The sequence below is a fragment of the Clupea harengus genome, unplaced genomic scaffold (assembly GCF_900700415.2).
Source record: "Clupea harengus unplaced genomic scaffold, Ch_v2.0.2, whole genome shotgun sequence".
Lineage (NCBI taxonomy): Eukaryota > Metazoa > Chordata > Actinopteri > Clupeiformes > Clupeidae > Clupea > Clupea harengus.
This window is the reverse complement of record NW_024879978.1, coordinates 2314-25962: the sequence shown is the minus strand read 5'-3', so window position 1 is coordinate 25962 and position 23649 is coordinate 2314. Positions and strand designations below refer to the sequence as shown.

The following is a 23649-nucleotide window of genomic DNA, read 5'->3' as shown; positions in this document are numbered from 1 at the left end:
AAGCTTATTTGAGCAGTTGAAAAAAACCAAACATTGTCTCATTAATATTCATATATTTAAATGATGGTGCATTGTGATTGGAAGACTGTTCAAAATACTGTGAAGGATATGATTCTGATTGGCTAAGGTCCTCTACCTGGGCGTGTTTACTAATGTAAACTTAAAACAGCAACAAACTTTGAGCGTACACCATTCTGTCATGTGTTCACATGGTTAACATCGAGCTAATGTCTTTGTGATTTTAAATGGCGCTCTGGTGGATGTACTAGATTGAAGTTGGTCGAACTTAGATGTTATCCTGAAGCCTAGGTTCAGTTTGTGTATTTTTTCAAATTTTCCAAAAGCCGAACAAAGATGTTGGACAGCCTCATTGTTGATATCCATTTGGAACAATCAGAGGATGTAAGAGGTAAAATTGGTAAGTTGAAAGCTTTATTTTTCTAAGTAACTGTTGAACTGATGTTAGTAGCATGTTTTTCGAAATGAATTGGCCTTTACTGGCCTGTTCTCACCCCGATTTACGTGTCTAGGATTTACACAAATGTACACACACGCTTAACGTAGCTATCGATACCGATAGCCTAACATAACCTATCTATCGCTAGTTAGCTTCATTTGACTTGACTGTCAGCTGTAACTATAGCCTACCTGTGACGGCGATATAGACGGCTGATACAATAACTTGATTTAGGCATAATTTCGAAATAAAAAAACCTTTACAGGCTTTTTTACTGTCAGAGGTATTCTTAGACGTAGGCTATTGATCATGTATTTATGCTCAGCAACTCAACTCTGTTTTCTTCCCGCAAACAACAGGCAAAGAGCCCTTTGAGAAGCAGTATCAGCTTGGTTCGCTTTTGGGAAGCGGTGGTTTTGGGTCCGTCTTTGCTGGCCAACGCATTTCAGACGGCTTGCAGGTGGGTGTGGGAAATTCCCCAGAAGAGAAAATTGTCTTATTTGTTTCGTTAGGATAGGACAACTGAAACGATTTCGGTCATATTTTTCTTTCCACGTGTATCTAATTAACTTTTACATTTCATTCCATTTTAGGTTGCGATCAAACAGATATCCTCTGATAGGGTGCAGCAGTGGGCGAGACTGGTAAGATTTATTTATTTATATGTAGTTTTTAGATTTCTTTTTTGTTTTGTTTTTGTTTGTTTTTATCCATATTTCATTGTCTCAAAGTAAAGTCCGCTTGCACATTAATGGTGCATTGCTCCCTCTGCTGGTGGGAAAATAGCGGGAAGGAAAAACCCAACCGTAATTTTTGTGACGTAGCAATGACGAGTTTCCCAAAACAATGTTTACGAAACACAGACGTATTTCCCCCATGAAAAAAACCGTGTAAATTACCTTATTTGATTATGCGTAACTTATTGTTTTCTGTTTAATTCATCGTGAGCTTAATTTAATAAATAGTGTAATAAATATAATTTTGATTATTTCTTCTTGATTTACTGTATTATTACAGAATAATTTCTACCTGAATTATTACATCTGGCACTATTACACAGCCATGAAAAAAATGTATATACTGATTATATCCAACACATCTCTTACTCACATATGCGTAAGTAATCAAGGTCTCCCTATCTCCTTGTTACAGCCTGATGAACCAAACCGTGTCCCCATGGAGATTGCTCTGCTTCTGCGTCTGGGGGGTGGGCCAAGCTCAGCCAAAACTCATAGTGGGGTCATTCAGATGTTGGATTGGTTTGAGCTGCCAGGACGTGGGTTTCTTATCATCTTTGAGAGGCCACAGCCCTGCCAGGACCTCTTCGACTTCATCACAGAGAGAGGAAGTCTGGAAGAGAACATTGCCCAAAGGTACAGTTGAGTTTTTATTCGATTGTCAAGTAGTTTGGTTCTCCATTTGACAAGCTAATATTTTTAGTTTTGGAAGTCAATGACATGGTCTGACATTTGTGGCTTGTTTTGCAGGTTTCTGAGGCAGATAGTTCAAGCACTGCAGTTCTGTGACTCCCGGGGGATTGTACACAGGGACATAAAAGATGAAAATGTTCTTGTGGACACCCGCACTGGAAACGTCAAGATCATTGACTTTGGATCTGGTGCTCTCTACAAAGACAGTGATTACTCAGATTTTGAAGGTAAGTCGAACCTTAAATCATCAGCAAAATCATGACAGTCACATCATCTCAGTCATCTCACATCACATCATCTTACTTAAGCATGAAACACACAACTAGTGCTGCCTTGCTAACAAGTTTCCCTTTATTCGTTCTTCTGTTCCAGGTACAAGAGTCTACAGCCCTCCTGAGTGGATACTTCACCAAAACTACCATGCCGTGCCTCTCACCGTGTGGTCACTTGGAGTACTCCTCTTTGACATGGTCTGTGGCGACATCCCTTTTGAAAGCGACAGAGACATTGTGCAGGCCAAGCCCAGTTTCACCAAACGCATCTCCAAAGGTGAGCACTCTTGGCCTGTTGTACTGCAGGAAATAAAACAGTCCTGATGCCTAATGATGCTCTCTGTCATTTTCATGACTCTGACCCCAAGATCTTATTTTGCTTCTTTTCCAGAGTGCCAGTCATTGATTCTGTGGTGCCTAGCGTATAGGCCAGAGGACCGGCCAAGTTTGGAGGAGATCTTGCTACATCCTTGGATGGAGACCTGTGATGATATTGGAGACGTGTCAGTGGAGAAGAATATCACACAAAGCCTCTAATTTCTGGATAACTTTGGGCAGTTAGAGAAATTTCACATGGCCAGCTTGTGTTTTTCTCATGGAGTGTGGACTGTGCAGTAGGATCATTCTATTTGACACAGTCGTCAGCTAGTCCAAGCTGTTTATGCCTTGATTGAATGACCAATGATTGGGCCTAGCACAATGTGGAGGGTGAACCTAGGTGTTAAATTATTCTGGGGAATTCTTGAAATCAGAAGATTCTTTATTTATTAGGGAGTTTTATTTTATTTTGTTATTTATTTATTTTCAGAGTGTTTACATTTAGGTTACATTATTGAAGATCCATGGCATGGACTCTGTTCATGGAAATTCGGATTCTTCCTGTTGAATTTCAAGTTCAGGCCAAGAATGTTGCCATTCATTTGCCTTCAGACCAAAAGTGATACTTTGTTAAGACCTGGTTTTACAGGTCGTTGTATCTATAGAATTTTCACCTTGTTTTAAGAGGTAACAAAGACCAAGGATCCTGTTTCATTCTCCCACCTCCCTTAACAATAATACAGGGCACTACTGATCCACCTTAAAAAAAACCTGCTGTATGTTAGAGCTTGGGAGTGGCATCACTGGACTTAAAAAGAGATTCCTGTTGCTCCTGAAAATCTTATAGGTTGTTTCTTGTTAAAACTTCAATGTTAGTTTTGGTATGTCCCTGTAACATCACTAGCAATGACCCAGAGTTGTTTTAAATGATCTTTCCAAAATTCAGATTTTCAGTACAACATAGGGACCCATAAACACTCAGGAAGAAGAAAGAGCCCTTGCTCAACCCAGAACTAAGAATGGTCCAAATGGCCAACAGGGTTTATTACTACTTATCTGGGTATAGCGTTGGATCTGATTTAGAGTTTAAATGTATTTGATCTGATGTGTGTCTGGGGTGGATAAGTTACAGGTTTATTCGGTCAATGTTTGGCCAAGTTTATAATGAGATCTATGTTGTGTTCATTGGACAACACCATAATATTTAATATTTCTTTATTTTGAATTACAATCGGTTGTAGTTTTTCAAACTCCTTTAATTTATGTTTCATTTGTCTGTTAGAAGTGTCTGTGTTAGCCCCGATACTTTGAGAAGTTGGAGGGAATTGAACAAAACCAATGTCACCCTTATTTTGAAAGTTATTTTTTTTAAATCTGGGCTATTTAGCCTGGGTTGCAATAACTTTTCATTAATACTGTGTATTGTTTACTGTAAATAATCAATTGTCAAGGTAATGTTATTTATTTTAAATAAGATTTTTACCTGAATGTTTTTTTCTGTAAGTACAGAGTTTGTAAATAAAGCAATATTTGTTATTGTTAAATATGATTATTCTGTGTGTTTTGTCCCTATGCAATAACAAACTACAGTACAACTGTTTGAATACTGACAGCATCCAGTTAGTAGTCATATATTTGATGAAGAAACAGAAATAAGATATTAATGAAGAAGCTGTAGTAAACTTATCCTAATTTGTCAGACCAGTTGCTAAAATGTGTAGAATGCCTGAAAGCAAGTGGCTGCATGCAATACATATTTGTGCTGATTAATCGAACACAGCATTTCTCTTTCAATTTTATTTTGGTCCCTTATAAAACACACAGACCAACTAATTTCCATAAAAATGTTTAAGGTTATATTAAATAGGTGCCATAGATGTATTTATTTAATCACACAACTTAAACATTATAGTGTTATGCAGGTTTGAGAAATAGGCACCCACCTTACACTGATTGTTGTGAAATTATTGCTGTATTACTGTAACTACACCCGGTCCTAGGGTCCCTGCTTAGAAATAAAGCGTTCTGAATATGTTCACCAGCAACAATTAGAATGGTCATTAGTTTATGACACCACATATTGAAAAAAAAATGTTTTTGACTGTTATTAATAAAATAATAAAATGTGACACATTTAAAAGCAAAACACAAAGACTCAGCCCATTTCTGAAATTGTATTGGTATCTGAAAACAACTAACATTAACAAACACATACAAAACCTTTGGCACCCTATATCTAAGCTTGATTATTTCAATGTTCTTGCAAAGGCTCATGGGAATCCATTTAATAAGGTGCAAGGAGTGGTAGCAGCAAGGTTCCCCATGAGACCTCATGTGATTCATTTCCTTCCCTCATTATCTTTCAGCTTATCTTACATAAAGGAAATGGATAAGGTGAACACTATGTCCGAATGAGTTGGTTCAACACAATAATATTATGTTTTAAAGAGAGACAAGACTAGTTTTTGTCATACAAATGTGAGGTGTTTTTTTTTTTTTACAGTAAGCAGACACACAGCCACATACACACATCTGTTAATATATTATAGCCTGATAATAAATTCTCTATTGCATGGTTTTGTGTGGACTGCACTCTATCAAGGTCCTTCTAAATTTCTATTTACCTGCAAATATAAGGAAGTGCTACATCAGGATTCCACTTGGATTGTTTAATGTTATAGAAAATAGGTGCCATAGATTCCTTTGTTTATTCACGTAACTTCAACATTAAAGTGTTATGCAGGTTTGAGAAGCAGGCACAGAGATTATATTCTAATTAATGTTATATTACTGCAACTAGACTAATACACTGCTGTGTCCATGCTTAGATATGATGTAATCTGAATAAGTCGGCCAGCAACTATCAGAAGCATTCATTAAAGTGAAAGGGTACCAGATTGGAACCACTGAGTTAATGACCCTTATTAATACCTGACATGTTCAGGTGGGAATAAAATGTGACACATTTCAAAGCGAAACACAAAGACTCAGCCCATGTCTGAAACTGTTTTGGTATCTGAGAACAACTAACATTAACAAACACATAAAAACTTTTGGCACCCTATATCTAAGCTTGATTATTTCAATGTTCTTGCAGTCTGATGGGAACCCATCTAACAAGGAGCAAGGAGTGGTAGCAGCAAGGTTCTCCAGAGACCTCATGTGATCATTTACTTTCCCTCATTATCTTTCAGCTTATCTTACATAACGGAAATGGATAAGGTGAACACTGTGTCCTCATTCGTTGGTTCAAAACAATAATATTATGTTTTAAAGAGAAACATAATATTATTATTATATTATAATATTATAGTTTTTGTAATACAAATGTACGTTTTTTTACAGTGAGCACCCACACACGCATAGCCACATACACACATCTTTTTATATATTATAGCCTCATAATAAAGTCTCTATTGCATTTTTTTGTGTGGACTGTACTGTATCAAGGTCCTTCATAATTTATCTTTACAAGCAAATATACAGGAGTGTTACATCAGAATTGTAAGAGTAACTGTCTGTATGCCTATTACAACAGTAACAGTCTCTGCCTGGGAATCGGAGCCTGATTTGAAAGCATGGCAGAAGCATCAGGTCCATCCTGCTGCTCCCATAGAGAGAAAGGTCCCTCTATCTTTGTCTCTATATTTAAGCTTTCGCTCTTGAGCTGAAAACCTTGGTCTATTGCACCCCCTGTTGAAAACCATAGGGTAAAGCTTAAAACTTAGCCCGCATACGTAAAAGAATGGGCCAGTTGGCATATTGAACAATGACCTGTCTCTAGTTATTAATAGTAATTAATGTGTTTCATTGGTAGTGGAACAAAACAAACAAAGGCTGGATGAATTAATACATTAAAATGTTAACTTTCCTCTCAGAGAGCCATAAAACATTGGGATGAAGTTGAGACAGATATGATCAATTCTTTCAAATCTAGAAAGAACTAAAAGAATCACCACTGATGACTTTCAATTGCCTGTTTATAAGGCATCTATTATTCATTATTGTTCTGTTTATGACGTTTACTTTGAGCTCCCACATGAACATGGAATGAAAGGAAATGCTTTTACTAGTCGGGAGATACATAGCATTATCATCACGCACAAACAGCTCTACCTCAATGCTACAGATCCATGGTCATAAACCTTTATGCTCTTATAATGTGACCTGATGCTATCAGGATGTTGATATCCATGGCACTGCAACCACCATGGGAAGGACTAAACATAATAAAGAATGACAACTGCCATGCAGGGTAAAGACAACCGTCAGATACAATGATAGCTTCAGCCCTTGGCATTCTTTAGAAAATACACTCTACATTCAAGATCCTGATTAAAACTGACTGTGCCCCAAACCCAATCACAGAGGAGTTATCTCAAAGTCTGAACTATACATCAACAATAACTAGTCTGTTGTTCACTGCGTGCCAGCATTTCTATCTTATCTGTCAATTTGCGTATGTGATTTTTTTCTATTCTCTCTCTCTCTCTCTCTCTCTCTCTGTCTCTTTCTGTCTCATGTCTTCTGTGCCATGTGTGCCAGGGATACTGTCAACTGCTGCTGTGCCCCCTCTCTTTATTACAGGTGATCAACTGAAAGATGGGGTACAGAAGCACTCTTTATTTTCTAGAACAGAAAATTGCATTAAATGTTCTGAATACCACAGAGAACACCCCCACACATCCCCACCCTACAAATTCTAGCTACTCCTGTTTGTTCTGACAAAAGAATCAGAGCACAAGTCCTGGGCAGCCAGTTTTGAGCTTTATGACTTTGCAAACCTGTTCTTCTATCATTAGCAATTCACTTGCGGACAAGACACACACGTATTTCAACAAACTTCACTCATCATGACGTGATAAATTTAACCCAATGAGTAGATTGCAGCAACTGGATATGCGATGCCTTTTAAGTCAATAATAATTACATAAATATGTCTATAAAGTAAATAATTATGGCTATTACACAAATATGTAAATACATAAATGAGGCACTAAATATGTAAATAAATAAATACTTTCATTTATTTCAGGGGACTTTTATCCTCGTCTTTAAGTCCTCGTTTATTTTTTATTTTTTTATATTGATGGTGAGGTGAGGTGAGGTGAAAAACCTGTGAAGAGTTTAGGCAGGAGGCACAATTCCACATTGAGTGACCGACAATCCTTTGTTAAAGGCATTCTGTAGCGCTTCTACAGTAGATGGCAGACTTGAGGATTCGCCGAAGATGCGCAAACTCTGTTTTTAAATCAGCTGCTCTACGGACCAATGGCAGTTGCCGCGACAGACAAGGCGGAAATACAGGAACTGAAGTGGATGAATGTAGCTAGCGAGAAGGGGATGATTGTAAAGGTGCCTAGTAACACTTAGCTACTAGGGTAGGCAACTAGGTTCATTTTGACACTGCATTTCACATTCTTACGTACTCATCAATGTCTACGATGCCAGGGCCTCTGTCTATTCATAGTTTGACTTTGCCTGCGGCAGTATAGGGTCCAGTTTTATTAAAGTGGGAGTGGGGACTGTGTTGGAGCAAGTCTTCTCCGATTTATTGCTAGCTGACCAGTGTAACATTATTGGAGAAGCTGGTATTTGTTAGCTAGCTAGTTCTCCGCACTGAAACGTCAATGCCAACATGGCAGGGAGCAGCCAAGGCCTGGGCTCTGGAGTTGGTGAAGAGAAGAGTTCTCGCAGTAAACAAAATGAAGGTAAAACTGCAACACTGGAACAGTAGTCTGCGAACCTGTAACGTTATTATCATGTTTACCTCACACTTGTTAAAGTTAGTAACCATTACGTTATCACTTATCTGCTCTCCTGCTAGCTAGCCGTCTGACATTAGGTAGCTAATGTTAACTAAAGAGGACCACAATAGCAGCAGTAATTTGGACAACAAATATTATAGATCTAATGGCACGTAATGTGTTACGTCTCCTCGCTAGGTCGCTACACTTCGACTAAAATCTTAACTCTCAACAGTGAACTTTAGATAGCCTAAGTTACCAGATGTGGAAACACGGCTAGCCTGTTAGTTAAAGAACCCTGTGTTATTAATGTTATATGCGCAATTTTAAATTACATCTTGAAGGCTAATGTTACAATCGCCTATTAGTAGTGCCTGCTGGATTGTGGTGTCATTCATCGTCGTGTGGAATGGATAACGTTATACAAATGAATCTGTCATAAGCTAATGTTAGCTAGTAAACTGGCTAAATAGCAAGCTAAATTAACATTAGTTAGCGTAGATCCTAAAACCAATCGGTAAGTAAAACATAATGTTATTCGTTCTTCATGTAAACTTAAGGCACAATATATTTGCAGTGCCTTATATAGCTGATTAGATATTCAGAAGGACTCCCATTGGATTCTCAGTAAGGTCTTATAAAGGGATGGCAGGTATCCTGAACTGCAGTGCCCTCTGTGCACACCTAGTCGTTTCTACAGGTGAACAATGAGCGAAGGTAATTATGCTTTTTTAACAGTTTAATTGATAATATATAACCCGAGGGATTACCTTTGTGGGTCGGGTAAACGACAAGCAAGTTAGACTAGTTTTCAGATGTATTACCCTACATATTATGTGTTTTTACACGATACAATTGCTATTTGTATTTGTTTTTACAAGATATAATTGCTATTTATATTTGTTTCATTTAAATAGATTGCGTTTACGACTAGGTGTAACCACTTCTGGTTTCATACTGTCAGTATTCCTTGGGCTGCACCTTTCTTAGCCAAACCTTTATTTGCTTACTTCGAGAACACTATCCTTATTCAGAGTGTCCTAAAAGGACGTCATTGTATAACCTTAGCCTTTTGCTGTGTACATAGGCTTGCAAATGGCTTGCTCTTGTACGTTGAGTTTTTGACTAGTGATTTAACTTGAAGGTTTGGATTATAATGTTTTTGTTTTTCGTACAAAGTGACTATTGGTACAGAATTACATGGTGATACAATTTGCAGTATTGTTACGGATCCGTGTCTAGAATCTTGTAAACATAATTAACAGAAGTCGAAATGTATCTGTGTGAAAGGAAGCGTCAGTTATAACACAGACCCTCAATGACATAATAATTGATTTTGTTGTGTAATTTTGCCCTTCTAAACAGAGGTGAACAAGAAGTTGAAGTACATCAGTTTGGCCATCCTGGTGATCCAGAATGCCTCACTCATCCTCAGCATCCGATATGTCCGCACACTGCCTGGGGATCGCTTCTTTGCCACCTCAGCAGTTGTCATGGCCGAGCTTCTCAAAGTCTTCACTTGTCTGCTTATCATTTTGTTTCAAAAAAGGGGTAAGTCTCCTTGATTGCCATTTTGAGAGGTTGGATTGCAGAAATGTTTGAAGTGTAAGTTCACCCCCAGCTCTGAGCCTAACTCCACCCACTGCATCCTTTTGAAAAACACTAAGAACTAGGCAAGGGGTTGAGAAGGAGGGCGGGGAGGAGCTGAGAGTTTAATAGAGTGTGTAAATACCAGGATGTAGAGAAGTCCTAAATGGTTGACGCTACGTCAGCATTGGCCTTGCAAGGTACAGGATGAGTGGTGGTTTGTTTAGCCATTTTCAACCCATAAAATGCAGATTGTTTTGTTGGTATTAACACCAGCATTGATTTGTTTCATCACAGTCCTGTCATTTAGTTTACAGCTATAAAAAAACACAATTTACTGTGCACTTACACTTTGATGTCTCACTTTGATGTGTTATTAAGTAGGGAGATAATGCGTTTATGTAGCAGTGAATTGGTACAAACATTCAACACCCTGATTGGTACTGTTGGTTTAGAATGCGATACACTAGGAAACCAATGTTTGAAAGAACGCAAACGCGAGCACGCACAAGCATTCATGTTGTCCTCTTTTTCTATTTGTAGGTAACCTCAAGGAGTTTGGGGTTCTCCTGTTCGACTCTATAGTTCTTCAGTTCAGGGACACGCTAAAACTGGCTGTCCCATCCCTTATCTACACACTCCAGAACAACCTGCAATATGTGGCCATTTCAAATCTCCCAGCAGCCACATTCCAGGTGAGATGGATTTGCATAGCCAGAACCTTAGTAGCCTGAAGCTAAAACACAACAGAAGAAGAAGAATTTACTGCTCTGCCCTTTGGCTCTCTCTCTGTCATTCTCTCCTTTCATCTTTGTTTATTGTTCCCTCTCCTATGAAAACCAGATCTTTTGCCCCAGATTCTTGCGGAGTTGATTACTGTCAGTTCCAACTTAAGGTCACAAAACAACCCCTACATTGATAGATGGTGCCAGTCGCCTTGTGTTCTGTAAACACGATGATAAACTTTCAATTTCATGCCTGATTCCGACATCTTGGTTCCTTCCTCTGCTGATAACTCTTATGTGCTTGCTTTGTTCTCTCACACACTTTGTCCTTTCTCATTCACTCTTTCTTTTTCTTTCCTTTCTCACCCCCCATTTCTGTGTTTCCTTTCTCTCTCCACTCCGACTCCAGGTGACGTATCAGCTGAAGATCCTGACCACGGCCCTCTTCTCCGTGCTGATGTTGCGGAAAAGCCTGTCACGGGTGCAGTGGGTGTCCCTGCTGCTGCTGTTCGCCGGCGTGGCCATTGTCCAGGTGCAACAGGAGGTCGGCAAGCAGAAGGAGAACACGGTGGCCGACCCCAGCCAGAGCTACTCCAAGGGCCTGGTGGCGGTGGTGGTGTCGTGCCTGTCGTCGGGCTTCGCTGGGGTCTACTTTGAGAAGATCCTGAAGGGCAGCTCGGCGTCGGTGTGGCTGCGGAACGTGCAGCTGGGCATCTTTGGCATTTTTCTGGGCCTGCTGGGCATGTGGTGGAACGACGGCGCAGCCATCGCCGAGAAGGGCTTCCTCTTCGGCTACACATCCATGGTGTGGGGAGTGATCCTCAATCAGGCGTTTGGCGGCCTCCTGGTGGCCGTGGTGGTGAAGTATGCCGACAACATCTTGAAGGGCTTTGCCACCTCCTTCTCCATTGTGGTCTCCACCGTCATGTCCGTCTACCTCTTCGGCTTCCACGTCGACCTGGTCTTCACCCTGGGCGCGGGGATGGTCATTGGGGCCGTGTACATGTACAGTCTGCCCAAGTCGAGCGCCGCCGCCGCGTCCTCCTCGGCCCCTGCGCTTTCCGCCGTGAGCCACAGGAGAGGCAGCCCAGGAGGAGACTCAGAGCTGGAGGCTTTCCTTTCAAAGTCAGTTGTGGTGAAATGATTCCTCTTTTAAAGCCTTCTTCATCCATCCTTCTCCTCTCGTAACAACTTCTCACTGCTCACTGGATTTTTTCTAATTTCTTCATGACCTGTTCTTTCCTGTCAACTTTTTTTGTCTTTTTTAAATCTCTTAACTCTTAACACTTCTCAGTGTTTTTGACTGAGGGAACGTCAGAGATGGGCATGAAACCATGGCCATGTTGATGTACTCTGTTATAAAAGACACCTCCTGCTCTTTCTCAGGCCACATAACACAATGGGGCTGCCTGGCACATATGTTTCAGCTTTTGTTTACTGTGTCTTTTCTATTTTTAATTTTTTTTTTGAAAAGCACAAGGTACAAAACATGCATTTGGCTCTGTCTAACATACTAATGATACATTCAGTCATGTCAGTACTATGACCATTTTAGTTTTGTGGCTTATTTCTTATGTCACACTAAGTGGGTGACTTTTGTTTGTTTGATTTAATTGTTTGTTTTTTTTTGTACCATACTCACGGCCTCCCTGTTTGCCTTAAAGTTTATTATTTTCCATATCAGTGGTATGCCTTATCACATGTGAAAAAAAGGTTAGTGGTATGATCATGATCATGTCCGATAATGCTGTAGATTTTAAACTTGGCTGATGCCCAGAGAAGGCATATAGCTAAATCGTATATTTGCCACACACATTGTCTGTATAAAATGGGAATAATCAGCTTTCACTTCAATATTGCTCTCTTTCACAAGCCATTCAGCCATCACAACAAACAAAGCTCTTTTCATTTGTTTTTATTATTTCCAAACACAAAATCTTTTAAATCATAATTATATTTCTATCCACTGGCAATATATTTCTATGTCAAAAAAGAACTTATGGTATAAATAAGTTTATACCACTGTGAATTTGTCTAGGGTTTACTGGAAAGAAGTGGAGATTCATAAAAAAAATGTATATAATTAAAATGTAAAAATTCAGATTCACTATTCTGTGTAAATGTACAGGATAGATGGACCATATATCAGAGATATTTTATGTTCGAGTTTACAACCAGCTGACAAGTTCATGTGATTGCCAATGCAATGTCTTCGAAGTAATATTCACTACAGGAGCTGTGTGGAAATAACCAGCAAATTATACCATGGCACATACTCTGCAGGAAGAAAAGGTGTTGGGTAGATTTGGGTCCACTGTACCAATGTATTGGTGGTTTAGTGGGCCCAAATCCAGAGTCACTGAACTGCCAAAACCATAACCAACAAAGGCCCAGATTGTAGCTTATATTCAGTGCAAGTGCACTGAAATTGCAGTGGGAAGGACCATTGCAGAACATTCACATATTATGCTGCAGAGAACCTGTTACCTACACAGAATACTTTTTTCTTTTTTAATACTCTTTTCTGAACTACCGTGAGTTAGAGCTTGTCTTTGAGGTTGGGATGATTTAGAAACATTACTATCCATCCAAACGGCACCTTATAACTGACAGATTGGGCGAGGAGACGGAGCACGTTTCTGCTTCACCTAAGTTCACAAATGGACATGCTGTGCCTTCTCTTGATCCACATGTAAAATGGACTGTGCTGAACTGTAATGTCAATAAGAGCTTTTCTAAAAACAAATGTGTATAGTATTGAAATTCTATTATTTCTCTGAGGTTTAATTTCGAGTTGTTTATCTATTTATGTGTTTGTTTTCGTGTTTGGGTATTTTTTTGTTATGGTCATACCAAAAGTGGTCTCATGTTAGATGACTTAAAAAGACATCAGCTGAGACTCAATGAATGTTAATGGACATCCATGAAGTGAAATCAAAAAGTTCTATACTCTCTTGTCTCATGGGAACCACAGGCTTGCTGGGTGGGGGGTTTTATAAGCGGTTTTATGGTAGGGGGATGTTAAGTGTCATAATCATAAGTGGTGTTGAGTACGCCTCAGTTGGGACATTACATTTATATTCTTTACATGGTAATTACTGTGGCGTCAATGGGTCAATTAAACTTTATTTTTTGAATGACTGGATCAAGGGAGTCTGGTCTTGATACATGTCGATGTCTGCAGGCAGCTCTGATTTCATGTGTCATTCTTCACTACTTGTTGGAGTTGTGATTAGGCACTGATGTGACATCAGCAAAGATGCTGACATGTTGTCCGGTGTCAACTTGTATGTTGCGATGTTACCTTTTGTGTCTGGCCTGATCTTATCAAAGTGATTTATTATCATGAACAGCTAATCGGTCAGTCTCAGAAAAAGTATGTGCAGTCATATCATATCTGCACTGTAGAGTTTTGCTACTTCGTAAAAACATATTATGACCCGTGCTACCTTGACACATATCTGGTTTTGAAATGCATACATGAACTCACTTTACCAGCCAATGGCTGGCTGTGTACTCATTATTGCCTCTTTCTTGAGGTAAACAATAAATTACATAAATTAGTGAACATTTTCTTATTTCTAATCAGCATCAAATTTGACTTGTAAATATACTGATTCCATATTTTTTCATGCTTTAAATACAAAAAATTAAAACACTGTTTTACATGATATATGATGTAAAGGTAAAGCCTGGTCAAATGGAAAATAAAATAAATCAAGAATTGGATTATTACTTTCTTGGTCTGTATTTTAAAGACTTTTCTGTTGGCTAATCATCAATAATGCTTAATGGTTATAATGCATTAAGTCCATATCCTCCAACCATATTATTTTTTTTTATCTGAGAAAGGTGGAATGCTCTTTCAGGACTTGAAACCAGGATTCCAGACTAGAGATAATTGAATAAATTAAATGGAAGATGAATTATGCCAAGAAATTGATATATCAGAATCCAATGAATGAAGTCTCAGAGAAAGGGAGCAGGTTTAATGTAAAGCCATTACCTGCAGGCTACCAAGTTGCCATTAAATGTTCTGTCAAATGTTCTGGGATTTACCATCCTTCTTCCTAGTTCTAGTGACTTGAGTGGCATTGAGTTTCTCATAGTTTCCGGCAGTGTTAATCACTAACAAGGAAGTGAATGGATCCTATTTAAAACAGGATCATCCTGGCAGAGACAAATACATGATGCTGATAGTGATGGTGTCTTGATTTATAACTGGTAAAATAAGTTAAAAATTAACAATAATGTGTTGTGGGTCCCCAGTCTTGCAATGATTCAACTGTTAAATAAATGTCTTTATTGAGCCACCTTATCCACCACTGTAAATCAGGCAAAATGAAGGCTTTACTACACACATTTCAAAGGCAGCCTAATGCATATTGAAAATGGTTTGCAGCCTCACCCCTATAACTGATGTGTTGTTTGTGATTATAAAGTGGTTTCTCTGACTCACTGCTACTCTTTCTTCTCTTTTTTTTTTGGCTTTCTAGGAATTCTGGGAAAGAAAAGGGAAGCTGAGACCATCACAGTCCTGCTGCAGTGATATATTAAACGTTGTGAAAGAGCCCTGCCAAATCAAAACTGAGAAATGGATACATGATGGTTCAAGTGCCTTCTGTTATTTGTTAGTTGTAGCAGTGTACGCATTTCTACATGCCTGTACCATCCACTGATCTATAATACAATGTTTTATTAGAGATCAGTGGACACATCTTATTTTTTTACATGAATTTAAACCTGTAGTATTGACACACACTATGGACTTAGTTTGATCATGTAATTTAGCCAATTGGTAACATTTAATGGTTAAATTGCTTGATGGCATTCCATGATATGTGACACTATCCGATTGTACTAGATTTTAATGGTCTGCATTTCTTTTATACCTCATTCAAAAAGTAAGTATTTATGTTGGGTTGTCTGCTCACATCTATCTGTTATGTAAAATGTGAACAAGCACCCTTTACACATTCATTTAAGTGTCTTTAGAATCTACATTCTCAAACAATGTATTTAATTTAGTGATGCACTCTAATACTAAGAACCATTGGAAAGAGAACAATATATAGAACCATATTTCTGCTTTCAGAGGGACTGCCTGAATGGTGTGTGTGAATTTGTCATGTGACTGATGATCAAATTGATGGGTGGCTCGATCTGTTACACATTGGTGCCCCCTTTTGGTGCTAATACATACTTTCAGTTAAAAACATCATGGCAAAACTGGGTAATGTTTTTTCTTTCTTTTTAAATAGATTTGAGTTCTGCTTCAACTCTTTCACAGCAACGCAGTGCATATGCTTTCTATGCAATATATTAAAATAACAAGTAAGAAATAGCAATTATTGAATTGAACTGTGAAAAGTATAAATCATGTATATGACTGGTGCTACAAATAACAAAGCTGATTGAATATACTGGAATACTCCATTTGCCCGTATTTTATATTAGAAGATTGCAAGTATGTCTTTTTGTGCACATGCTAATAGGTTGTTTCATTGTGCCATTGGCACACAAATAAAGATCACTTGATTGTGATGGATTTAAGTGGGTATGAATTATTTTGTTTGTGTTTTAATAAATATTGAATTAAAGTTTGTCAATTACAATCTCTCCTCTTCTGTAGCTATGTTACCAGGTACTACGAGCTCTACAATCACCTGCGGGTTGTCCCTATCAGGCGTCATCACAGTACACGTTTAGGATGAGGTGGCGTTGCTTGGGGTGTGCTTGTGAAACATTCTGTATCTGCTTTCCTTGAAATTTCAGCGTAAAGGCCTTTAGGGCTGGTCAACAGTCCTTCACTGAGCAGTATTATGTAGGCATGAAATGCAATTATGCATCAATCACTATGTGGACTGTATTTCATTTAGTCATGTTGTTTATTCATTTCAAATGACACTCTCCACAGTCAAACTATAATTTTTTTGTCAAACGTAAAGTATTAATTGACGCTCTCAGACTCTTATGGTGATAATGAATGTCTTAGGAAGTAAATGAAACCGGAAGCTCCATCGTGGCTTATTGCCGGTATTTCATTTACCGGAAGTATTACATCAACCCCAGTGAAACAGCATTAGGAAATCCAAGTTCTCATTGGGGCCAGAAGTCTGTGTACGCCTATTTCTCTCGTTGAGGTCTTGTAAGTTTTTAATGCTTCTGTTATTTTAAATAGTAAATGCAGGATATATTATTAGTATAAAACTACCAGTTTTTTTGTGGACATGTTCAATAGTTAAAGCCAGCTAACTCCAGGCCAGCGATATGACGTTAGCGTAGGCCAGTATGTGGACCAGGTAAAGGTAACTTAGATGGCTAACCTAGATATGGAGTCTAAATTTAGGATTTAGAAAAAACGACGCAAGACTTGTGGAACTCTTGCCTTAACATTACCTACTCTAGTGCAATACATGCTAGCTATTAGCTAACATGCATTCCTCGTGACGCATCCAGTTGTGCTGTTGGCCTGTACCAAGCTCACAGGGCTGCTTGTTGAATACTTAGCAAGGGTTTACTTAGCTGTCAGTTAAAGCTGACAGTGAATGCCCACCTGACGACAGAAAATCTAGCTAATGTTTGACTCGAGGTATAGTTCAGGTTAAATAGTTAAGGTATGCAACTTCACAAGTGTTATAACGTTGCCATGGCTACTTTCTTTTTCTCTCTCTCTCTTTCTTTTAACCTTAACGCTGAACTATGAACATTGTTGTACTGGAAACGGCTCCCAGTCAAGTTTGCTCGGAGTGCAGTGATGTCTTGGATGACAAGAGATGGTGCTGTTGCTCTTCTGCTCGGTGCAGCTGCAGCGTTGCTATGGTGTCTGCCTTCAGCAGCTAAACAATATTTCACACCCTCGAACGTGAAATGTGACGTCCGTGTAAACCTTCCACAACACTGTACTCAGAATAGCCTTGTTTGTCAACACTAGGACAGCCTATCAATGAGCCTTTCCTGGCTTCGAATGAACTGACAGTACCAGAGCACATTGTTTAATCTGTTTGATGCATAAGAATGCAAGTGTTGTTCTCCTCTTGTTAAAATGGATGAAATGCACTGTTGCACCAACTGTTTCAGTTTTTTTTTGGGGGGGGTAATTGTTTTAAATGTATTTCCCCTCCGACATTTCAGAATCTCCACAGACAGCCATGAGTCTGCAGTGGACGGCCGTGGCGACGTTCTTGTATGCAGAGGTGTTCGCTGTGCTACTGCTGTGTGTGCCCTTTATCTCCCCCAAAAGGTTGGTTTCTGCACAATTTAAAAAAAAACTTTCAAAAGGGGAATATCTGTCTAAGGGGAATAAGAGTTGAGTAAAATGTTGAAATCAAGTCAAATAGCAAGATTCCACTACCCTCTTCTTGTTTGGCAATCCTTGACCTTTTGGCGTCCTCATGGATTTCATTTACTGAGCAGTGTTTTGGACAGTCATACTTAATCTGATGCATTTCTCAATCAGTGCACCACTCTTCTCGCTCTTGATAAGCTGAGCACACAGATTCGGCAAATCAATAACTTTGGTTTGTTAATGGTGCTTTTATTTCAGGAGTTCAGTCCGTTGCATTAGAACAGGGACCCAATGCAATGCGGTGGATCACCTGTGGCATCTCTAAGGAACCTAAAACAGTTTAATATGTACTAGGTCAAATGTAACATCATGGCCTACTCCAGAATCTATGAGAACTTAAAAACAAGGCGCAGGAGGATGTGCTTAATCCAATTTGATTCATCCATTCACGCTTTGCATGTAGTGGTAACAGGAATAGAGAAGCTGTAATTTATTTACCACTGGAAAGACTCATGACCACTCAACTGATTTAAAGGTCGCTAGGATATCTAACATTGAAACATCAGTTCCCAGAAGTGAAAACAAGCTTAATGTCAGATGTTGGTGTTGACTCATTTAGCAGTCTAGTGGTGTTTTTTTTTTTCTTTTTTCAGCTCAGTAATTAATTCGGACTGGTAAACATGTTTTTCTCTCTAGGGTCGTGAGAGCAGCATTCACTTTCAGATCAACTCTTGTACATTCATCTTTGTCTGTGAACATATGGTTATTCTAGCATGTTGTTGTTTTTTTTTTTTTCTCAGATGGAACAGATTCTTTAAGTCCCGATTTGTTCAAACGGTTACATATTATGGAAACACTGCCTTTATGGTGGCAATTGCCATCCTGGTCTTTCTTCTCATTGGTGAGTGTTTAGCCTCCAGACATTCAATTCAGTTAAATTCAATTCCATTCATATTGCGCCAATAACAATTGAAATTGTCTCAAGGCGCTTTACAGAGTCCAGAGTCTAAACCCTCTAGAACAAGCACTAAAGCGACTTGACTGTTCTAGATGTTTCTTTGGTCTCCCACACTTGGCTGTCTTTAGTTAAATTAATAAAGTCTAATTACCCTGAATAATCATCACCACATTCATTCATCTCTCTGCGTCTGATTGTGTGTGTTTGTGTGTGTGTGTGTGTGTGTGTGTGTGTGTGTGTGTGTGTGTGTGTGATTTGTCATGTGTGTAGATGCCGTCCGAGAGGTGCGGAAGTACAGTGTGCAGGACACAGTTGACCTGACCAACAACCCGGTGGCTGTCGAGCACATCCACATGAAGTTGTTCAGGGCCCAGAGGAACGAGTACATTGCTGGCTTTGCCCTGCTGCTCTGTCTGTGAGTGGTCACAAGCACACAGGTGGTGGGGGGGGGGGGGGGGGGCTGGGATACAGATGAGGGCCACTAGATACTAGTGTACACACACACACACACACACACACGTGCGCGCGCGCGCATGTTTCTTTCTCCTGAGCTGTTCTCTAACAGGCAGTGGGGCTCAGTGGTATGTGATGTAAGAGTCTGTGTCCATGCTGGCGCCCCCTGTGCTTGTGCTGTGCTGTGTGGCCATATGGAATGCAGCTTCACACAGGATCCTCGGGCAAAACACCATGTGCTTAGACTACGTCTGTGAATCAGCCTTAGAAACCCCCTCATTTGAGCGCTTTTTCATGTTGCATAATCTTTTTAAAGAATTGGCTGGCTGACCATGACTCACTGCTTTCGTGCTCTCTGCCTCACGGTCAGTTTTGAGTTGGAAAGCTTGATGCGGGCCACAGTTGTCAGTCATGTGTGTCTTACGGGACCTGTTACTGCTTTGTGTTGAAATGTAGTCAGAACAACAGCGAAAACATTCAATAATATGCAACTCAGTTGAGCTGAGTACTTCCAATGGGTGAACCCAGACAGAAATGAATGGAAAAACCATCAACTAAGCATGAGACTACCTACCAAAGTCAAAACTACCTATTACAATGACTCAAACTCTTCCATATATGCTTTAGCTATTAATGCTGTGTGAAAGGTTGCAGTTAAGGCTATATGCAAAGACCTCTTCACATATGTAAAACATTTACTGGCAGTTCATCATTCTTGATGTTGTAAAGAGTGATGCCCTTGACGTATATGAGTGATGCCCTTGACGTATATGAGTGATGCCCTTGACGTATATGAGTGATGCCCTTCATGTACGCAGCAGACCAGACCAACATAAAACTCATTCCATCCTGTCAATGGACAGATTGGGGTAATGACTGGAAGTTGGATTGATTTTAGACTGTGAGAAAAGGTCTCGGGCACGCTATTGATTGCTCTATGCTAGTCATTGAAGTCAGCGTGACAAATGTTATCCCTTTTGTGTGTTTGTTGCTATGCATGCTCAAAACATTTAGACAGAGTCGTACAACAAAAGCTGTCAGTCAGACTATTGACGAGTTCCTACATCAGAAAAATCTGCCCTAGTTACTTAACCATAAATAGATCAAAGCACACTAAGTGTGTTTGGGAAGTGAAGAGGAGGTTCTCTCTCTCTCTCTCTCTCGTGCACACTCTCTCCTGCTCGCTCTCTCTCTCTCTCTCTCTCTCTCTCTCTCTCCTGGGACGGGAGCAGTGGAAGGAATGTTGACTGTTAAACACCAACTAGAGATATTTTCCATTCACAAATCTCATCCGAGGTGCAAAGCCTCCAAGCCGGGCAATTGGTCGGGGGCGACGGTTGCCACCGCTCACCATTAGCCCTCCATCTCATTCATGCGTCCCGTCCGCATAGCTCTTCCATACAGGGGCCCACTCGTATTCCTCTCAATGGTGTCCTAAAAATAGCACCTGTGAACACAGGGGGCTACTACCTCTATTTGCGCTACTACTTCCCTCCTCTTGCCAGGTTTGGCTGTTTGGCACGCAGCAGTCCCGGACAGCTGCGGCCTGTCGGAGAGGAGCATGTGATTAGGCACCTGGTGATGAACATTATATTTAGCCTGGAGTGGATGTCCATTCCTTTTGGACTGTATAGCCAAGAGACTCCAGTTGCACCAGCACCCTCGCTGCACTGGCCAGGGCCTTTTTGACCCTCACCGCATGCTACCGGGATGACTAACCTCGTCACATGCTGGGTGACTGATGATGCGGAGGCAAGACCCGGGGTGCATAGATGCTCAGTTACCTTACAAGTGGAAGCCAGAGCAGCCAGACTAAACATATAGGAACATTAAAGGTGGTGTTAGGTGGCCTGTTATTGTGACAGTGACTTCAGAGCAGATATATGGCCCTTTTCTGCCACATATATTTCACCCGCATTCTTAGAGTACGGAAGCTTGTCGGCTGTCTGCATTCCTTTAGTGGTTGCACACCATAGATGTGACCTTTATTTGGTTGTCAAAAGGCAGTTAAGCTGTAACTGTAAACTGTTGTAGGATCAGCTGATTGTGGATAAGCTCATAGTATGCAAATAAGGTCAAGCATGTTTCAGTGGGGTGTAAGTAATGAGGTTGCGTGGTGACATAAGCAAAGGGCTCATGTTTGAAAAGATGTCTTGGCGAAAGAAGAGTTTTGTAGTGCATCTGTGAATGATGTTCTGATCTAGTTGGAAAAGAGCTTAAAAAAAAAAAAGAGCTCGGGCAGCCACTCGAGCAAAGCGGAAAATGGAACATCGTTGTGAATGATAGAATGAAAAATGGCAAACTAAAGTAGTGCACCTGTGTTCCATCCCAGTGGCAGAAAAAGATCACAAACGTGCCGGGTGGGGGTGCAGCAATCTGAGGTTAACATTCAGCTGAGGTTATTTGACAAATGATTTGTTTACCAGCTAGAGAGATTCTTTTGATGACCTAATCCTTAAGTGGACGTAGTGTGTAACACATACAGTAACCTGTATGTGTGCCTGGATAGTCTTTAGGCTTTTAAGTATCTACCACTGCATGACGGATGTGAGTTTATTATCTGTGCTTGGTAGAGCTTGACCAGAACATTGGTGTTGCTTGTACCATACTCTATGTGTTCAACTACAGGAACACTAGAGCTTCTTGTATCCATGTCAACACGTTCTCAGATAACTGTGTGTGCGCGCAGGTTTTTTTTTTTCTTTTTATCCCAGTGGAAATGAAGACAAACTCTCAGCGCTCAGCTCCAGCAACTGAACCATTATGAATGTACATTTATTCATATTGTTAGCGGATGCTTTTATTTGAAGCACATGTAACTAACATACTGGTGATGTGTATTATACAGTAAAGTTGGTGAAGTTCACATCTTTTTCACATGTGGTATGGTGTGCTCTCAGGCCTTCAAACCCTGTGACCATGACTTTGGTGGTGGTAGCGCCCTGCTCTAGCAGTTAAGCCATCGGAAGGATGTATGGTTTTGTCTGCATCTGTTGAGTGTCATTGATATGCAGAGATGTTTTTATGAGCCTTATCTGTATTCCCTGCTGCTGTTTAGGATTCTGAGGCGCCTGGCCACCCTGCTCTCCCAGCAGGCCTGTCTCATGGCTTCCAACGAGGCCTTCAAGAAGCAGGCGGAGGGCGCCAACGACGCCGCCAAGAGGTACATGGAGGAGAACGAGAAATTGCAGGAGGTGAGTTTAACGCAGCGTAACGCACGGCATGCACCGGTGTGGCCTGACGCCAAACACCACGTCACACACTAAAACAGAACACAACACTGATGGGTATTGCAGTGAGGGAAGGGATGGGGATGACGAACACACAAGAACAGCAAGCAGTTGCAGGTAAGGACTGTACAGATTGAGTAAGGTACACACTGTACACACACGGGGGGGGAGAGAAAATGTTGGCTACACTTGTGGCTACACTTGTGGGTTCAGTGTACTCTGTAGGATGCTATGCCCGTCTGAATCACTGGAGGGCGATGTTGCATACTAGGAAAATTTGAATGTGCACAAAATGCAAATGCGAAGACTGAAAGTTAGTCTGCTGCTGTTGAAAGAAGTACATCCTATGCACGATTTGGTGCGAAAGTCATATTGCGATTATTATGGGCAATATATCAAATGTACATTAGACAGGCATGTGGACTAAACTTTTTTTTATTATTGAACAGTGAATATGGTACAATTGGTATGATATTACCCAGTGCATAAAGAGTAGACATTGAGCTGCTACTAGGGTCAGAACTCGACTTTTCCCTGGACCCCTTTCATTATGGGCCTGTTTGCAATGGCTGATTCCTTTGCCTGCTCAGCCTTTTGCTTGCTGTGGACACTTGAATAGGCTATTATAAGAGTAGGCAACACACCTCATCTGTGCTCCAGCATTTAATAAGGACTGTTAACACATAGCCTGCCACTTTATATACAAATATTCTATTTAACCCTGACTTGTAGGTGCACTTTCAACTGGAGTTGCAGCTGAAATATAATGAAATATACTTGTTTGAATATAATGGGTTAAGGGTAACTTAATTCTTACATTTAGGCTAGGGAATAGATCTTACTTCATTTACAGTGAGTAATGGGTCAATTTCAGGGTAAATTATCCTAATTGTTTTCATTTATTTAGCTAGACTTTTGTAAATGTAATTCTCACTCATATTAAATATGGACAAAATAGATATAGCCTAGCCACTGTAAACTAAACTGTATCACTGTATTCAACTCTTTTACAGCAATGTAAGCCTCCCTGGCCTTTTGGTTGTTCAGGTTTATCTAAAGTCTTTATAGCCCCGAATTATTATAGTCCATGCCTCCGCCTCCGCTGAAAAAAAAGCAGTGCGTGAGCTATCGGTCATAAACTCGGCCTGCGTTGGCAAACGCTTCCCTTTTATGCAAATGTGCTC

General features: G+C 40.1%; 3 protein-coding genes across 5 annotated transcripts; all 3 read left to right on the top strand.

The window, feature by feature from the left end:
• Window positions 1–183: 183 nt before the first annotated feature.
• Window positions 184–4021, top strand: pim2 (Pim-2 proto-oncogene, serine/threonine kinase). Its single transcript, XM_042705926.1, has 7 exons — window positions 184–418; window positions 817–917; window positions 1051–1101; window positions 1610–1830; window positions 1945–2114; window positions 2260–2436; window positions 2551–4021. Exons 1-7 carry the CDS (start codon window positions 355–357, stop codon window positions 2694–2696), a joined length of 930 nt encoding a protein of 309 aa, XP_042561860.1. The 5' UTR covers window positions 184–354; the 3' UTR covers window positions 2697–4021.
• A 3550-nt stretch (window positions 4022–7571) lies between these two features.
• Window positions 7572–16089, top strand: slc35a2 (solute carrier family 35 member 2). 2 transcript variants are annotated; one of them, XM_042705920.1, is made up of 6 exons: window positions 7572–8188; window positions 8853–8941; window positions 9590–9775; window positions 10355–10506; window positions 10946–11661; window positions 15033–16089. In XM_042705920.1, the coding sequence occupies exons 2-6, from the start codon at window positions 8932–8934 to the stop codon at window positions 15058–15060; spliced, it is 1092 nt and encodes a 363-aa protein (XP_042561854.1). In that variant the 5' UTR covers window positions 7572–8188; window positions 8853–8931; the 3' UTR covers window positions 15061–16089. The 2 variants fall into 2 exon arrangements, with proteins under 2 accessions (XP_042561854.1, XP_042561853.1); XM_042705919.1 differs by lacking the exon at window positions 8853–8941 and having other exon boundaries at window positions 7574–8188.
• A 486-nt stretch (window positions 16090–16575) lies between these two features.
• Window positions 16576–22516, top strand: LOC122131020 (B-cell receptor-associated protein 31-like). Of its 2 annotated transcripts, none has more exons than XM_042705921.1 (5): window positions 16576–16684; window positions 17671–17779; window positions 18625–18725; window positions 19053–19197; window positions 22294–22516. In XM_042705921.1, exons 2-5 carry the CDS (start codon window positions 17688–17690, stop codon window positions 22499–22501), a joined length of 546 nt encoding a protein of 181 aa, XP_042561855.1. In that variant the 5' UTR covers window positions 16576–16684; window positions 17671–17687; the 3' UTR covers window positions 22502–22516. The 2 variants fall into 2 exon arrangements, with proteins under 2 accessions (XP_042561855.1, XP_042561856.1); XM_042705922.1 differs by having other exon boundaries at window positions 16593–16679.
• The last annotated feature ends 1133 nt before the right edge of the window (window positions 22517–23649 follow it).

What these genes read in the sequence shown, in the direction of transcription:
- slc35a2 (XM_042705919.1), top strand. Translation starts at nt 8,116, where the DNA reads ATGGCAGGGAGCAGCCAAGGCCTGGGCTCTGGAGTTGGTGAAGAGAAG. An exon ending in TCGCAGTAAACAAAATGAAG is followed by an intron (nt 8,189 to 9,589) that starts GTAAAACTGCAA and finishes CCTTCTAAACAG; the next exon opens with AGGTGAACAAGAAGTTGAAG. An exon ending in CTGGAGGCTTTCCTTTCAAA is followed by an intron (nt 11,662 to 15,032) that starts GTCAGTTGTGGT and finishes TTGGCTTTCTAG; the next exon opens with GAATTCTGGGAAAGAAAAGG.
- LOC122131020 (XM_042705921.1), top strand. Translation starts at nt 17,688, where the DNA reads ATGAGTCTGCAGTGGACGGCCGTGGCGACGTTCTTGTATGCAGAGGTG. An exon ending in CCCTTTATCTCCCCCAAAAG is followed by an intron (nt 17,780 to 18,624) that starts GTTGGTTTCTGC and finishes TTTTTTTCTCAG; the next exon opens with ATGGAACAGATTCTTTAAGT. An exon ending in TTTGCCCTGCTGCTCTGTCT is followed by an intron (nt 19,198 to 22,293) that starts GTGAGTGGTCAC and finishes GCTGCTGTTTAG; the next exon opens with GATTCTGAGGCGCCTGGCCA.
- pim2 (XM_042705926.1), top strand. Translation starts at nt 355, where the DNA reads ATGTTGGACAGCCTCATTGTTGATATCCATTTGGAACAATCAGAGGAT. An exon ending in TGCAGCAGTGGGCGAGACTG is followed by an intron (nt 1,102 to 1,609) that starts GTAAGATTTATT and finishes TCCTTGTTACAG; the next exon opens with CCTGATGAACCAAACCGTGT. An exon ending in CACCAAACGCATCTCCAAAG is followed by an intron (nt 2,437 to 2,550) that starts GTGAGCACTCTT and finishes CTTCTTTTCCAG; the next exon opens with AGTGCCAGTCATTGATTCTG.